This window comes from Chiloscyllium plagiosum, unplaced genomic scaffold (genome assembly GCF_037043375.1).
Source record: "Chiloscyllium plagiosum isolate Xiang-an unplaced genomic scaffold, Cpla_swu_hap1 HiC_scaffold_34, whole genome shotgun sequence".
Classification (NCBI taxonomy): Eukaryota; Metazoa; Chordata; class Chondrichthyes; order Orectolobiformes; family Hemiscylliidae; genus Chiloscyllium; species Chiloscyllium plagiosum.
In genome coordinates, this window is record NW_028270172.1 from 16,169,675 (window position 1) to 16,186,801 (window position 17,127).

General features: G+C 41.5%; 1 protein-coding gene across 7 annotated transcripts in view; it reads left to right on the forward strand.

Annotated features, from left to right (window-relative positions):
• The window catches only part of eci2 (enoyl-CoA delta isomerase 2), a 174,423-nt gene that overhangs the window by 96,948 nt on the left and 60,348 nt on the right, over nt 1–17,127 (forward strand). For all 7 annotated transcript variants that reach the window (XM_087978506.1, XM_087978507.1, XM_043719487.2 and 4 more), the window contains 2 exons: nt 9,171–9,327; nt 15,762–15,860. In XM_087978506.1, coding sequence (XP_087834632.1) covers nt 9,220–9,327; nt 15,762–15,860 — 207 coding nt within the window. In that variant the 5' untranslated portion in view covers nt 9,171–9,219. The remainder of the gene's footprint in view (nt 1–9,170; nt 9,328–15,761; nt 15,861–17,127) is intronic.

Below are 17,127 nucleotides of genomic sequence, written 5' to 3' on the forward strand. Positions count from 1 at the left end.
AACTAGATCAGGTCTGGAGATTTATTGTTATTGGAAACATCTTTCTTGTATCTACCTTGTTTGGTCCTGTTAGAATTTTATAGTTTTTTTTGAGATTCCCTCTCATTCTTCTGAACTTCAATGAATCTAACTGATTCATTGTGAGTCCTGCCATCCCAGGAATCAGCAGCTGCCCTCCCTCTATAGTAAGAATATCTTTCCTCAGTTAAGACGACCAAAGCTTCACACAGTGTCCCAGCTGTGGTCTCACTAATAATCTGTAAGTTTGCACCATGAGATCCCTCCACCATATACTCAAATCCACTTGCTAAGAAGGCCAGCAAATCATCTTCAGCCTCATGCACCAGTATGCTTACCTTCAGTGACTGGTGTATGAGGGCAGCTGGGTCTCTTTGCACACTCTCCTCCCTCAATTTATTGCCATTCAGATAATAATCTCCCTTCCTAAGTGGATAACCTTTAAATTATCCACATTATACTGCATCTGCCACGCATTTGCCCACTCATTCAACTTGTCCACATCTCGCAGATGCATCTCTGCCTCCTCCTCAGAGCTCATCTTCCCACCCAGCTCTGTATAATCTGCAAAGCTTATACAAATATTAAATTTAGTTCCCTTGTCTAATTCATGAATTTATATTTGGGGTCTTGCACTGATTTCTGCAGTATCCATTAGTCACTACCAGTTATTTAGAAAAAGATCCATTTATTCATATTGTTTGGTTCCTGTTTCCCAACCAGTTTTCTATCTATTTCGATACACTATCCCCAATCCCATGTGCTTTACATGCTAATCTCTTATGTGGGACTTTGTCAAAAGCTTTCTGAAAGTCCAAATAAACCACATCCACTGGTTCCCCATCATCAAGTCTGAGTGACATTCTTGAATAATTCCAGTACATTTATCAAACATGATTTACCTTTTGCAAATCCATGCTGACTCTGACCAATCTTGACACTGCTTACCAAGTGCACAGCAGTAAAATCTTTTATGATGAATTCTAGCATTTTCCCCAATACCAGTGTCAGCTATCTGTAATTTCCTTCTGCCATCCTTTTTAACTAGAGAAAATGCAATAGTTATCCTGCAATCTGGAGGAAATGTACCAATGTTTATAGTTCTTGAAAGACGATAGTGTATAAGAAGGGAATGCTGCCTCGAATGTGAATGCAAACATTCAAGCCATCACGGCACAATTGAACCAGTTACTGTGTGCTCTACGTAATTACCAAGACAGCAAGTTTTGAGCAAGTAAGCATGGAATGGGGCCTCCAGCAATAGATGGTGACAGTGCTGGAGGACAATGATCAAGAGAGCTAAATAGTTTGCAGGATTTCCACCAGCAGGTGTCAATGGGGAAGGGAGGCAACTGGATCAGTCAAGTGGACTCTCACCACTTGTTGATGGAAGGAGCAGCAGATAGATAAAGGTTTCCTCAGCCCAATGTTTGTAATGACCTGATGACAGCAGAATAAAAAAATCCCTGCTTCATGATATTTGTTCAAATCATATGTTACATACAAAAAAAAGCATTTCAAATCAGCATGTTAAGCATATGAAGGATTCTATAGAATAATTTAAACACCAATGAGCTCTTTAAAACTTTTTTAGCTGTTACTTCTTGTTCCCAATTTAACAATGTGGTTCAGAATCTATAGATGATTTTCTATATTAGTACAAGTAGCAAGTTTCTAAATGATCATCTGTTGAATCTCTTTCCAGTTTGGTGCAAATTTCTCCCCATAGTTCAATTCATAAAAGCACTGTCATAAATGAGTCTCTAAGCATGTAAACTCCTAGCCTTTGCTAGATTTTTAGCTGATCAATTCAAGTGATAGCCCCTGAGCTAATTATATTATAAATAGCTTGGTTTCCTGTGCCTGAATGTTATCTTGTGGTGCCTACTAGAAAATGTGTAGCTGTGGACTTTGGAGGAGGCAAGAATTAGGCTTTATTTTGTTCTCAAGTTTCTCATCAGCATTCACTCCCAACCACCATTTGGTATGTGATTGATATGCTAAGAGGAGCCGCACCTAGTGGTAGCATGTATCATCAGGGGTTTTGGAAAAATAAGTACTACTGTGGTTAGGTGGTAGTGCGAGGGAAAAGAAAAGAATATATATAACCAGGAGATTTAGAATCTCCTCAGTTTAGGGAAAAAAAAGGAAAAAATATTCAACAGGAGTTAACACATTTTTATGTGGGATATAATTGAGAAGGAAGGTGATGTTTTCTAAAAAGAAATTGAGAGAAAGCTAGAGACAGCCCATCAGTGCAGCACAGTTATCTTGATATTGCATCATGGCACACTGGATTTAAGCTTTCCCACAAGAAAATTACCATTGCATTTTTGAGTGTTTGTGGCTTTACATGGTTTTACATTAGTCTCATAAGCTAGTCTCACAAGCTGGTCTCATCTTCATAAAGTTTAGAGAATATTTTCATTGTCAAAAGCCTGCCTAGGCTAGTAGGACCAATGTACCAATGGAGGCAAATGGAAAACTTCAATCAATTTACTTTATCAATTGAATGACTCCACAGGAATTTTCATCCTTAAAAAGTTGTTGAACATAACATCTTACGTTGAGAGAAACTGAGGACTGCAGATGCTGGAGATCAGAGTCAAAACGTGTGGTACTGGAAAACAGGTCAGGGAGCATCTGGGGAGCAAGTTTCAGGCATAAACCCTTCATTGTGAATATGGAGGGGGAAGGGGGGGGCTGAGAGATAAATAGGGTGGGGCTGGGGGAAGGTAGCTGGGTAGGCAATAGGTAGATGCAGTTGGGGTAATGGGGGTGGAGGGTGGAGCGGATAGGTGGGAAGGAAGATGGACAGGTAGGACAGTTCAAGAGGGTGGTCCCGAGCCGGAGGGTTGGATCTGGGATGAGGTGGGGGGAGGGGAGATGCCGTGTGATTTGAGGCTCCTATGGCGGAAGATGAGGCGTTCTTCCTCCAGGCGTCAGGTGGTTTGGATTTGGCAGTGGAGGAGGTCCAAGACTTGCATGACCTTGGTGGAGTGGGAAGGGGAGTTGAAGTGGTTGACCACAGGGCGGTGGGATTGTTTAGTGCCTGTGTCCCAGAGATGTTTCCTGAAACGTTCAGCAAGTTGGCATCCTGTCTGTCCTGTTTAGAGGAGACCACATTGAGAATAACAGACACAGTAGATAAGGTGTTTGGATGTGCAGGAAGATCTCTGCCAGAAGTAGAAGGATCTTGTCTTAGGCATTTAATTATCAAATGATTTTACTGGAATGATGAAATAAATCAAGTATACCTAACTACAGGTATATTGTGGGTAGTTTCCCTACCTCCGAGTCGTGAGGTCAAAATTCAAGTCCCACCTATTCCAGTGGTGTGTCATAACATATCTGATCAGGTTGATTTAAAAAATCTATAAAACCATAATTACAGTAGATTTCATACCATTCAGCTCAATAAATGACAAACAGTAAATAAAATTACTATACTGTATATGCTGATCTTTTGCAGATAATATGTTTAATACATTTTTTCCTGCAAAAGGTAGTTAGCTTTTTTTAAGGTTTCAATCAACTGCATCTTTTTCTGCTAAACTCAGCTCATTTTAACTCTTTTTTTATCAGCTTTAGGCTATTAAAAATCTCTGAAAATATTAGATTTAGTTTCTGGATTTAAAGTTTTGGCCGCTGTGTTCAACTGGCTAGTTGAGTAAAAATATGTTTATTTGAATGTAGGTTAGCTCACTGAGCTGGAATGTTCGGTTTCCATACTAAATAACATCATCAGTGAGCCTCCGGATGAAGCACTGATGGTATGGCCCACTTTCTATTTGTGTTTAGGTTTCCTTGGGTTGGTGATGTCACTTCCTGTGATGTCATCATTTCCTGTGTTCATGTCATTTTCTGTTCTTTTTCTCGGGGGTGGTAAATGGGATCCAAGTCAATGTGTTTGTTAGAGTTCCAGTTGGAATGCCATGCTTCTAAGAAATCTTGTGCATGTCTCTGTTTGGCTTGTCTTAGGATGGATGTGTTGACCCAGTCGAAACTAGCCACTAGGATATATGAACATCAACTAGCCACAAAAAGACATGACCCACCCTAACTAGGATCCTTCCATACAGATGAGGAAAGACACCACTTCGACTGGGACAACACATCTGTCCTAGGACAAGCCAAACACAGACACTCACAAGAATTCCTAGAAGCATGGCATTCCAACCGGAACTCTGTCAATAAACTTGGATCCCATTTACCATTCCCTGAGAAAAAGAATCGAAAACGATGTCACTACAGGAAATGACATCACCAACCCAAGGAAACCTAAATAGAAAGCAGGCCATACTACCAGTGCTTCATCCGGAGGCTCACTGACAATGTTACCTAGTATGGTGATGAAACGTCTGAAGATGTACCTTCCAGCTCAGCGAGCAAACCAACTTCCAAAACCTCAAACTGAGCTACAAATCTTTTCAAAACTTGCTATAATTATTTGAATTTCAGGCAGAAAGCCAGATTATTGTATCCTTTCAATATTTATACCAATTTGGCCAGGATGTGGATTTTAACCACTGTCTTGGGAGTGAGTTAAACAAGTCTACCAAACCAAAACAAAATCAAAATAATTAATTCTTCAATTTTACTAGTTTCTGATATGAACCAAACATTCAAGGAATGACTGAACGAAGAATTATTCTTCATGAAGCACATTTATTTTTACGTTGGCTGGCTCAAAATCCATGTTTATCAGAGAATTGTGATACTATGAGAAACTTGAAATATTTTTAAAACTTGCTCTTCAGCAGATAATAAACCACTTAATGGAATGGATTTTGTCATCGGTGGTGAAAAAACAATGTATGTCATCTACTTTGTTGGCAAATGCCTACAGCTGAGTGAAGATTTCCTCTAATTCAACGTCTCTTTTTCGGTGTGGTGTGCTCTTCAGAAATTGTAGGGTAAGAGAGAATATGACAAGCAACAATGAGGCTCATCAACCAATCAGGTTGAAGACATCTGTTGGAACACAGTCAACACTCAAAAATATGAACTAGCAAGTATTAATTAGATTTAGATGTATATAAAGCAAAAATAAAGGTTGGGAATTAGGAAGAGTCAAGAGGCAATCAGAACATTTTGTTTTAAAACCACGAATGCTCATGTTTTACTGAAAGAATAAGATGTCATATTTTTAACATTACTATTCAATAATCTCTTTGGACGTGAAAAATTAAAGTTCTCACCATTAAAGGTCTTGTTGTACCTGAATGCAGCAGCCATAAAGATGTTTTGTCAGCCATTTTTTCACAGGAGCTCATGGAAAAAAACATGTCTTTACGGTAACTTTAATGCTACATCAATCAGCGGGGAAAAGCAGGATATCTGACAGTACATCAGATTTCTGCATTTAATTCTGCACATGCAGATAATAATAGATATTGTTACCCATTACCCCCACTATGATGCAGAAACTTCCACCCTCGCTTTTACCGTTATCATAAAGTGTAAGCTAATTGTACCTAGATTAGAAGTGGCAACTATCTGAAAAATGTACATTGACGAAAGGAAATATTTAAACCGAGATGGATTTTTAAAATAGTGGCTGTTTTAAATGGATTATTACTGGAATTAAATAAAAAGGTATTGAAAAATGCAATGGCTGCTCAAAATAAACTGGTTAATTCTCCAGCTAGGCAGACCTTATTATTTATCGTATTGAAAAGGATCTCCTGTGGCTAATAATTGACATTCAGCTAAGGTCTCTTGCACATATTATAAAGATATTCTCAGCAGATGAATGGGACAAATAAGTTACATATTTTATCTGTATGTTTCAGTTGGATTTTATGCCACAAAGGAGGATATTGAGGCTGAAATTGGCCAAGTATAAATTTCAGGCAGTTTCATAGAGGGCTTCTTCCCATAAGCTCAGACAAAGTATCTCACACAGCTAGAGATGGCGAGTCATAAAGTCATGCAGCACAGAAATAGACCTTTTGGTCCAACGTGTCCATACCAGCCAAGTTTCCAAATATAAACTAGGCCAACTTGTCTGCCTTTGGCCCATATCTAAACCTTTCCTATTCATAAACCATTCCTCATATGAACCACTGTGTGAAAAAGTTGTCCCTTGGATCCTTTTTAAATCTTTCTCACCTTAAAAATATGCCTCCTGGTTTTGAACTCCTCCACCCCAGGGAAAAGACCAGTACTTACTGACGTGACCAGTACTTACTGACAATGTAAGTATTGTCAGTACTTACATACTTACAATAAGTAAGTACTGACATATGTATGTCAGTACTTACATATTGACTTCTGCCATAGTAGACTATATTCTCATGTATGCAGCATCAGCTATGTTTTTTGTATGCAATTGGTTGTGTGTTGCCTGTTAAGAGACTGGGTCAGATGACCCCGGAGGTAGGAGCTAGAGGGGCAGTCCAAGACCAACTGTGGAGCTGAGACTATGCAAAATAAAGTATTCCCTGTTCAAGTTTACCCTCTATCTACCTCAATTTCTATTTATGGTTCCAGTGAACCACAAACAATACCATGTTGTACAAATACAGGAATAGATTGTTAAGTGTGATAACATTACTGAAACCTTGACCCCCTACTCCTGCACATCACTAAGAAAAATAGCGATGCATATCAGAGTACGTTGACAAATACTTAAATTCAAAGAAAGTGGCTTTGCATCTTTGTGCAGCCTATGGTATGTTGAATTCTGTTTCTGAATTGTGACATGCAGGTCACCTGTGATTATGTCTGTTCCACAGAGATGTCTACAATTAATTTATAATGTCCAATAACATGATCATGATGCAGCTTGTGGCTGCAATTTGTATTCAACATAGTTGGTCACTGCACGTGTTTCACCTGCAGGATTCTATGATGACAGATAGTTTAAATCTGCACTCTCTGATTAATGTAACTGCCCCTGGAAAGTTCTCATATTGCTCACAAGTAAAACGTGAATTCTCAGGCAGGAGAAAAAACACTTACACCTCCCATGCTGGCTTTGCTAGCAGCTATTTCTCATCAGTTTTTTTTTTTTGCAGTGCATATGAAAATGGTCACGCTTTACAGAATGATTCACCGGTTCAGCCTGTCAATCTAGGTGACCTCCCCTGCCCAAACTTTCATCTGCCTTCTTTACTGTTGACCCCGCCAGTTCTGAGCTTCTGTTACTTTTAAGTCTTCATCTCCCAACATAACCCGCGACCCTGCAGCTTAGTCATGTCAACCATCATGGTGCACTGTCCCTCATTAAAGCCAAGTTGCTGACAATGGTTGATGACCTACCCCCCCACCTAATCTACCTTTCAATGCACTATTGCCTCCCAGCCTTGTATATCGAGTTGCCCCACCTTCACAATTATTGTCCTGCCTCCATCCCAGTACACGGTCTCCAATCCCTATGTTAAATTCTCCAACTTGACCACCACAGCAGTGGCCTCTGATAACCTAACTTAACTTTCAGTGAACAGATCCCAGGACTAACCATGGCCCAACCCTTAACCAACTTAGAATGACAGCCATAACCGATAAATCACCAGATTCCTGACTGATCTGTGTTCACTTCCTGACTGACTTGCCGCTAATCACCTGACTGTTGAACTTGACCTGCAAGACTGACCATGACCCAATCCCTGGAATATGATGATATAGAATTCCTGACTCTGACCACTCCAAGTGGCCAGCTAACCCTGTCAAAGCCCCTGGACTGAGATCGGACACTGCCATTGACTGCCTGAGGCAGGACGCTGACTGATAATAGGGCCCTTTGCTCATCAATCTCAACCCCTTAGACTTTGAGACATGGCCGTTTGGCTGAAGCATATTCATGTGTTTGCCATGTAAGCTGCAGGTGCAAGTTATAGGTGTGATACTGATGTAACATAGTGCCGTACAGCAACATGTCTACTTCCTTAACTGATCACTGGTGGCAAACGTGACAAGCTGCCCAGCTTTGTGGCTACACTAAAAGGGAAGAGCCTTCTGATTAGGGCAGCAAATCACATAACACCATGGCAGAGATGGCAATGAAAGGTGCTTTTGAGCTTCAAAGTGCAGAGGTAAAGTATTGAATTATATAAGTGAGTTGGAAATGTATTATGATTATGTGGTGAGGCTGGTGTATATCTGATTCCAGCCTCCATGGACAGATGGGAGGTGGTGCAGGCAATCACTGCCTATGCAGTGTGACCAGAGATATTGGAGAATGCCACCAGAGGAGTATGCTGCAAGCTGGAGCCATATTGTGGTCATTCTTTCTCAAAAGCATATCGTTTTGAAGGCATTTAATACCACATTAACATAGAGAGAAACCCTCAAGTTAAATTATTTAGGAATGTAGATCAACGATTGTGGTAACTAAAGCATCCCATCATTTTATTGTCCTTAATATTTCTTATTCAGCATCTGTGGATAACACAAGTAATTATTGGATGTTTATAGAAGGAAAATGGTTTATAAAATTAATCCAGAAATGGTGCTAAATCTGAGTTGCTGCGAGACTGACTGACCACAATGTTTGTACAATTTGCTAGACCATTATGGCAAAGTCATTCACGTGGTTTGGCACAGACATCATGCAGGCCAGAGCAGACTATGTTAAAAAAATTCCCATGCCTAAAAGCTATTATCAAATGAGTTTTTTAACATTAGTAACTTTCATGGTCTTTCATTTCCCTATTTTCATGATCATTTAGTTTATTGTTGTAGCTCACAAAACTGCATGTTTTAAATGTTCAATATTACACTTTGAATTTCATTTTATTATAGGTATCGAGATGGAAATGTGTTGCTGGAAAAGCGCAGCAGGTCAGGCAGCATCTAGGGAACAGGAGAATCGACGTTTCGGGCATTAGCCCTTCTTCAGGAAAGAAGAAGGGCTAATGCCCGAAACGTCGATTCTCCTGTTCCCTAGATGCTGCCTGACCTGCTGCGCTTTTCCAGCAACACATTTCCATCTCTGATCTCCAGCATCTGCAGACCTCACTTTCTCCTATTATAGGTATCGACCCAGTGCAACGTAAGCAGTTGATCTGAGAAGTTATTGTCGATGTCATGTATCAGCTTGTGCTTGTAAACATATTATATTGAAGCTATTTTAAAAATTGATAGTGTTCTGCTCTTCATTTCAATTTAAAAGACTCCGTTTCAGTTCGATGTGTCTAATTTTACAGATTGGTTCAGAATTTACCAGCAGTTAAACTGCATTTATCTGGAGTTGCCATGATTGCAACAGAAGCCGAATTTGAGAAAGCAAAGAATAAGTTGAAGACTTTAAAGAACGATCCTGGAAACGAAGTAAAATTGCGAATATATGCATTGTTTAAACAGGTAATACGATTAAGATTGAGAATTAAAGTAATGGTCAGGAGAACAACCCATTATTCAAGAAAGCTCCTCAGTTTCAACTGACATTAGTTAAACAGCTTTCAGATAAACCACCTGTATTATCTTTGTGGTTTGCCTATGTATCCTAAAGAACTAATCTAATTTGTGGATTTACATATTTTAAAGCTTATAAAAGGAAATGAAACTGAAACTAAAGAGTGATTAGGGGAATTGTTCTGCAGATTTCTAAGCAGGATAGGTAAAGTTTGAATCGGTAGTGTATAATGGGGATTTCCATTTTGTGTGGTAAGAATTACAGTTTGAATGGATCGTCCATCTGGTACTTTCACTTCAATAACAAATTTCCTAAGAGGCTGCTGCATCCATTTCCAATGTTAGGAAGTCAGTAGACAGTCCTTCTCGTGCCAGTGAAGTCAAAATTTGTTCATTCTTTAGCAAATGCAGCCTTCAGTTTTACTGAGGCAAAATTTCTTCAAGGCCATCAAGGCTGCCAAGAGGCAATACAAATCTAAGCTTGAGATCCAGACTAACCATATGGTAACCTATCATTTGTGGCAAGGCCTACACGACATAATGGGCTACAAAGCGAAGTCGAACAGTGTCGTGGGAAACAGTACAACCCCACCCAATGAGCTCAATGCATTCTATGCTCACTTTGAACTGAAAAGCAGTGAAATGATATCACTGTCCCAAAAACCTTGTGGGGGATGCACCTGTACTCTCAGTCACCGCTGCAGCCATTACATTGGCCACCTTAAGAGTGGACCCATGGAAGGAGACTTGCCCAATAGAGTCCCTGGCCATGCACCCAGATCCTGCTGGCAGGGATATTTGCAGATATTGTCAACCTCTCCTGACGATTATTTGAAGACCTCAACTGCTTCAAAAAGACCATCATCATCCCAGTGATAAAGAAAAATCACGGAAGGCTCATCAGTGACTGCCGCCCAGTGACTCTGACATCCATAATGTGCTTTGAGAGGTTGATCATGGTTCACAGCAACCCTAGCCTCCCAGACTGCCACAACAGGCACAACAGGTCCACAGCAGATTCTATTTTCCTGGCCCTAAAATCATCCCTGAAACATGTCAACAACAAGGATACTTATGTCAGGCTCCTATTTATTTATTAGGAGAAAGTGAGGACTGCAGATGCTGGAGATCAGAGCTAAAAATGTGTTGCTGGAAAAGCGCAGCAGGTCGGGCAGCATCCAAGGAGCAGGAGAATCGACGTTTCGGGCATGAGCCCTTCATTCCTGAAGAAGGGCTCATGCCCGAAACGTCGATTCTCCTGCTCCTTGGATGCTGCCTGACCTGCTGCGCTTTTCCAGCAACACATTTTCAGTTCCTATTTATTTACTTCAGCTCTGCTTTCAACGCCATAATTCTAAACATACTCCTCTCCAAACTCCAGGACCTAGCTATCTGCTCCCCACTCTGTAACTGGCTTCTCGACTTAGTCATAGAGTCATAGAGATGTACAGCATGGAAACAGACCCTTCAGTCCAACCCGTCCATGCCGACCAGATATCCCAACCCAATCTAGTCCCACCTGCCAGCACCCGGCCCATATCCCTCCAAACCCTTCCTATTCATATACCCATCCAAATGCCTCTTAAATGTTGCAATTGTACCAGCCTCCACCAAATCCTCTGGCAGCTCATTCCATACACTTACCACCCTCTGCATGAAAATGTTGCCCCTTAGGTCTCTTTTATATCTTTCCCCTCTCACCCTAAATCTATGCCCTCTAGTTCTGGACTCCCTGATCCCAGGGAAAAGACTTTGTCTATTTATCCTATCCATGCCCCTCATAATTTTGTAAACCTCTATAAGGTCACCCCTCAGCCTCCGACGCGCCAGGGAAAACAGCCCCAGCCTGTTCAGCCTCTCCCTGTAGCTCAGATCCTCCAACCCTGGCAACTTCCTTGTAAATCTTTTCTGAACCCTTTCAAGTTTCACAACATCTTTCCGATAGGAAGGAGACCAGAATTGCACACAATATTCCAACAGTGGCCTAACCAATGTCCTGTACAGCCGCAACATGACCTCCCAACTCCTGTACTCAATACTCTGACCAATAAAGGAAAGCATACCAAATGCCTTCTTCACTATCCTATCTACCTGCGACTCCACTTTCAAGGAGATAAGAACCTGCACTCCAAAGTCTCTTTGTTTAGCAAAACTCCCTAGGACCTTACCATTAAGTGTATAAGTCCTGCTAAGATTTGCTTTCCCAAAATGCAGCACCTCGCATTTATCTGAATTAAACTCCATCTGCCACTTCTCAGCCCATTGGCCTATCTGGTCCAGATCCTGTTGTAATCTGAGGTAACCCTCTTCGCTGTCCACTACACTTCCAATTTTGGTGTCATCTGCAAACGTACTAACTGTACCTCTTATGCTCGCATCCAAATCATTTATGTAAATGACAAAAAGTAGAGGGCCCAGCACCAATCCTTCGCAGTCAATAAGGATAGACGACAACACCTCCTCCACAATAACCCTTAACATTGGTGCCCCACAAGGCTGCGTACTCAGCCCCCTATTATACTATTTATATACAAATGACTGCGTAGCCAAATTCTGCACCAACTCCATTTACAAGTTTGCAGACAACACCACCGTCGTTGGCCAGATCTCAAACAATGACGTGATAGAGTACAGGAAGGGGATTGAATGCTTCACAGCATGGTATAAAGACAACAATCTCTTCATCAATGTCAGCAAAATGAAGGAGCTGGTCCTTGACTTCAGGAAGTGAAGTGGAGGGTATGCCCTTGTCTGCATCAATAGTTCTGAGGTGGAGATGGTCGAGAGCATCAAATTCCTGGGACTGATAATCACCAACAATCTGTTCTGGTACATCCTACGTTGAACTGTGGTCAAGAAAGCACAACAACGTCTCTACTTCCTGAGGAGACTAAGAACATTTAGTTTGTCCATGAAGACTATTACAAATATTTACAGATGCACCATAGAAAGCATCCAATCTGGAAGCATCACAGCATGGTATGGCAACAAGTGCTCTTCCCAAGACTGCCAGAAACTACAGAGAGTCGTGAACACAGCCCAGTCCATCACACAAACCAGCCTCCCATCTACTGACTTCATCTATACTTACCACTGCACTGGGAAAGCACCAACATAATGAAAGACTCCTCCCACCTTGGTTATACTCTCTTCCACCTTCTCCTGTTGGGCAAACGATATAAAGTTTGAATGCACGAGAACAGATTCAAGAACAGTTTCTTCCCCACTGTTATCAGACTTTTGAATGGGCCTCTTAATTGCTAATGTTGATCTCTCTCTGCTCCTTCTTTGCAGCTATAACACTGTATCCTGCACTTTGTTTTGTTACTTGATATTTGTATAGTGCGATCAGCCTGTAAAGCATGCAAAACAATTTTCACTGTACCCCAGTAAATGTGACAGTAATAAATCAAATCAATTTTTTTTGTCTATTCTTGCTGTAGTATATTTTCAAAATGTTGGTACCATACTCAAGTGGCACATATAGAACTTGACATTTTAGATTTTTACTTTCTGCTTTCCAAAAAGATTTATTTTTATCATTTCTTTATTTGACATCATTTCCCCCAATATGCTCCCAAATTATTTTATGTTGTTTAAGTTATTGTCTGAGTTGGTATTTAGAAAAGGACATACTATAAGATTGGTCTTATGGTGCAACAAAGACTGCGCTGGTTCAAAGAGGTTGCCCACCACCATCTTGCAACCATCCAGGTGTCACAAGCAGTTAAGAAGGCAAATGCTACATTAGTCTTCATTGCAAGAGAGATTTGGTACAAAACCAAGGAGGTCTTACTGCAGCTGTATCGTGCGTTGGTGAGACCACATCTTGAATATTGTGTGCAGTTTATATCTTCTTATTGATGAAAAAATATATTTGCCATAGAGATATTATTATCTAATAGTCTGAATGAATGCCTGAGACTGAATGAAACAAGGGAACAGGTGATGGATATGTTAATGAAGAATTAATTTGTTGAATATATGTGGGGAGCTAATAATCAGTGTGGGTGAGTTTCATGTAATGTAGCTAACTGAAATAAAGCTTTCACTTAAAAGCCAGGACTTGAATTCTGTTAAAATAGATTTATCTGTTGGAATATAACAAGTGGGTGTGTAGTGATGGTTTGCCAGACTGATTCCTTAACATTGGAGGTTTTTTTGTATGAGGAGAGAGATTAGGTCAACTGGCCTGTATTCATTAGAGTTGAAAAGAATGAGTGGGGATCTTACTGAATTGCACAAAATTCTGACAGGGCCGGGCAGACTGCATGCAGGTATGATATTTTCCATGGCTGAGGTCCAGAAGAAGGTGTCACAGTCTTGGGAGATGCAGTAGGCCGTTTCAGACTGAGATTAGGAGAAATGAAGTTGAACCTGTGGAATTCTCTACCACAGAAGGCTTTGCAGGTCAACTCTAAGAAACAAATAGATTTCTACGGAATAAAGATATTAAGGCATATACAGAGAGAGAGCAGAAATATAGTGTTGAGACAGAGAATCAGCCCTGTTCAGGTGGAGCATAAGGGTTTGATGGGCCAAAAGACCTAATCTTGCTGTGATCCAACCCTCCAACTCGGCAACATTTTCTTGACCTGTCCTACCTGTCCATCTTCCTTCCCACCTATCCGTTCCACCCTCCCCCCATTTACTGCTACATATTGCCTTCCCAGCCACCTTACTCCCAGACTCACTCCTACTCTCCTATTTATCTCTCAGCCCCTTTCTCCCCCATACCCCCAACATTTGTGATGAAGGGTTTATGCCTGAAATGTCGACTCTCCTGCTCCTCGGATGCTACCTGATCGACTGTCCTCACCTACCACCTCTCCAGTCTCTGCAACCAACGCATCATCCTTAAACACTTCCGCCAACTCCAACTAGACTCCACCACTAAGAACATCTTCCCCTCCCCATCCTTCTCTGCCTTCTGCAAAGACCATTCCCTTCTACAGTCCTTGGTTTCCGCCACTGTCCCCAGCAACACCCCCTGAACCCCCAGGTACCTTCCCCTGCACTGGAAAAGATGCAAAACCTGCCAGTACATCACCCCCTAACCTCCATCCAGACCCCAAACAGTCCTTCCAAGTGATACAGAGGTTCTTCCTACTTAGTTTACTGCATCAAGTGTTCCCGATGTGGTCTTCTCTACATTGGGGAGACCAAACGTAAACTTAGGGAACGGTTCGCCGAGCATCTTGGCTGGGCCCGCAGGGGATGACTGAACCTCCCAGTCACCACCCATTTTAATTCCCCTTCCCACTTTCTTTCCGACTTGGCCTCCTCCATCGCCACAGCGAACTGGAAATTGGAGGAACAATACCTTATTAGATTCTCGACTGTATGGAAACAGGCCATTGGGCCCAACAAGTCCACACGATCCTCTGAATAGCAACCCACCTAGACCTATTCCCCTATCTTAGGTTTACCCCTGACTAATGCATCTAACACTATGGGCAATTTAGCATGGCCAGTTCACCTGACCCGCACATCTTTGGATTGTGGGAGGAAACTGGAGCAGCCGGAGGAAACCCACACAGACAATGTGCAAAACACACAGACAGTCACCCAAGGCGGGAATAGAACCTGGGCCCCTGGGTGGCAGCAGTGCTAACCACTGAGCCACCATGCCGCCTGGGCAGCCTACAGCCCAGAGGACTCTTCGATTTCAAATAACCTCCCACGCCATCCCCCAACTGCCTTCTCAGCCCCTCCCCCTATCTTCCACTCCTCCCTTCCACCAACTGAATTCATTCCTCCCATTGACCAACCAGGTCATACCCTCTACCTGTCTTCACCTATTCCCACTTCACCACCCTGCCCCCATCACCCCCTTTATCTGCAGCTCCCCTACATCCATCCCCAGCCCTGAAGAAAGGTTACACTGAAATGTCGACTTTTCCACCTCCTGATGCTGCTTGGGTTACTGTGTTCTCCCAGCCTCCTGCCTATATTCTTTCCAGTCTGACAATTAGATGCACCATTGTTCTGCCATTCTCACATTCCAATCACTTAATCTGATATATCAACATCCTTTCTCCCCAGCACTTCACCCCCCCAGCCCACTATTGCATAAATGCTGCCCCTCTATACTTCATGTCAGCTCTGATGAAGAGTCATCTAGACTTGAATCATTAGCTTGCTTCTCTCCTTGGATGCTACCTGACCCACTGTGATCTCCAATATTTTGTTTTCACTATTGAAATCTACCACCTCCAATGTTATCAGACTTTGCATTCTAGATTTAACTCATCTCATCGCTGTTTTCTTTGCCAATTTATGCCCTTGATTACTGAACAAAGAATCTTTAAAGTTAGGCAATGCTTTTCAACTCATTGTTGAAATATCTAAAGATAAATATTTTGTTTGTTTTAATCTAATAGGCTACCGAAGGTCCTTGCAATTCACCAAAACCCAGTATGTTGGACTTTGTCAACAAAGCAAAATGGGATGCTTGGAATTCACTTGGCAAAATACCCAAGGTAACTAATGCTTTATTTCTGTTATGTAAGGCAGAAAGAACAAAAGGGTAGATCTGGGATAGCATGTAAAGCAAGAAAGATTTAATTAGAAACAAAGGGAAAATGGTAATAAATTTTAATGAGACAAGTCAAACAAACTATTTGTCTAGAGAAGTCATAAGATGAGATTGCCAACAGCTGTTGGTCAAAAAAGAAGCAGATTTTGTGATCCGAAGTTGTTGACCAAAATGTTGAATTCAGAAAACTATGAAATACCTAAATGAAAGATGAGGTGCTGTTCCTTGTGCAGGTTCAAGTCCCACTTGCTCTAGAGATGTGTCATAACATCCATGAACAGACTGATTAAAAATACCTATACTTTGAGCTTCATTGGAACAAACTGAGGACAGAGAGGCTAGCATGAAATTGGGAAAGTGAGATAAAATCATAAGTGACAAGAAGTTTGTGGTTATTTATTTCAAATTGACCAGGTCATACCCTCTACCTGTGTTCATTCCTCCCATCGACCGACCAGGTGGTATCCTCCATCTGTGATCACATATTCCTACCTCAACACCCGTCCCTCCCCCTGCCGCCTTTATCTGTAGCTCCCCTTACACCCATTCCCAGTCCTGAAGAAGGGTTACACCTGAAACGTTGACTTCTCCACCTCCTGATGCTGCCTGGCTTGAGGCATTCTCCGAAGCAATCTGTGGTTTGCGTCCCCAGTGTAAGGGGAGACTACTTCATGAACAGTGACTACAATATGCAAAATCAAAAATACAACAGTGTTGCTATTTCACCTGGAAGGAATGTTTTGAGTTCCTGGAAAATGGAAAGGGAGGAGATAAAAGGGTAGATATTGTATATCCTGCTCTTGTAAGAAGGTGAGAAGTGTTTCATGAATTGTAATTTATTTTAGGTTATGTTTTAAAAATGAGAAAATTGCGTGGTAACCTAATCAAAGTGGTATTTATTTCCTCAACCCACTGGTTTAAATTGCATTAAGAATTGTTTAAAAAAAAGTGTGTTCTGCAATTCATTTAGAATGACTAATCTGGACAACATGCTGATTACCAGTCTTTGTACCATATCTCAAAGCCATTAAGATATTAGCATTGGTCATCAGGTCAGAACAGGAGAAAGTGAGGTCTGCAGATGCTGGAGATCGGAGCTGAAAATGTGTTGCTGGAAAAGCGCAGCAGGTCAGGCAGCATCCAGGGAACAGGAGAATCGACGTTTCGGGCATAAGCCCTTCTTCAGGAATGTGTCAGAACACCTGATGAGT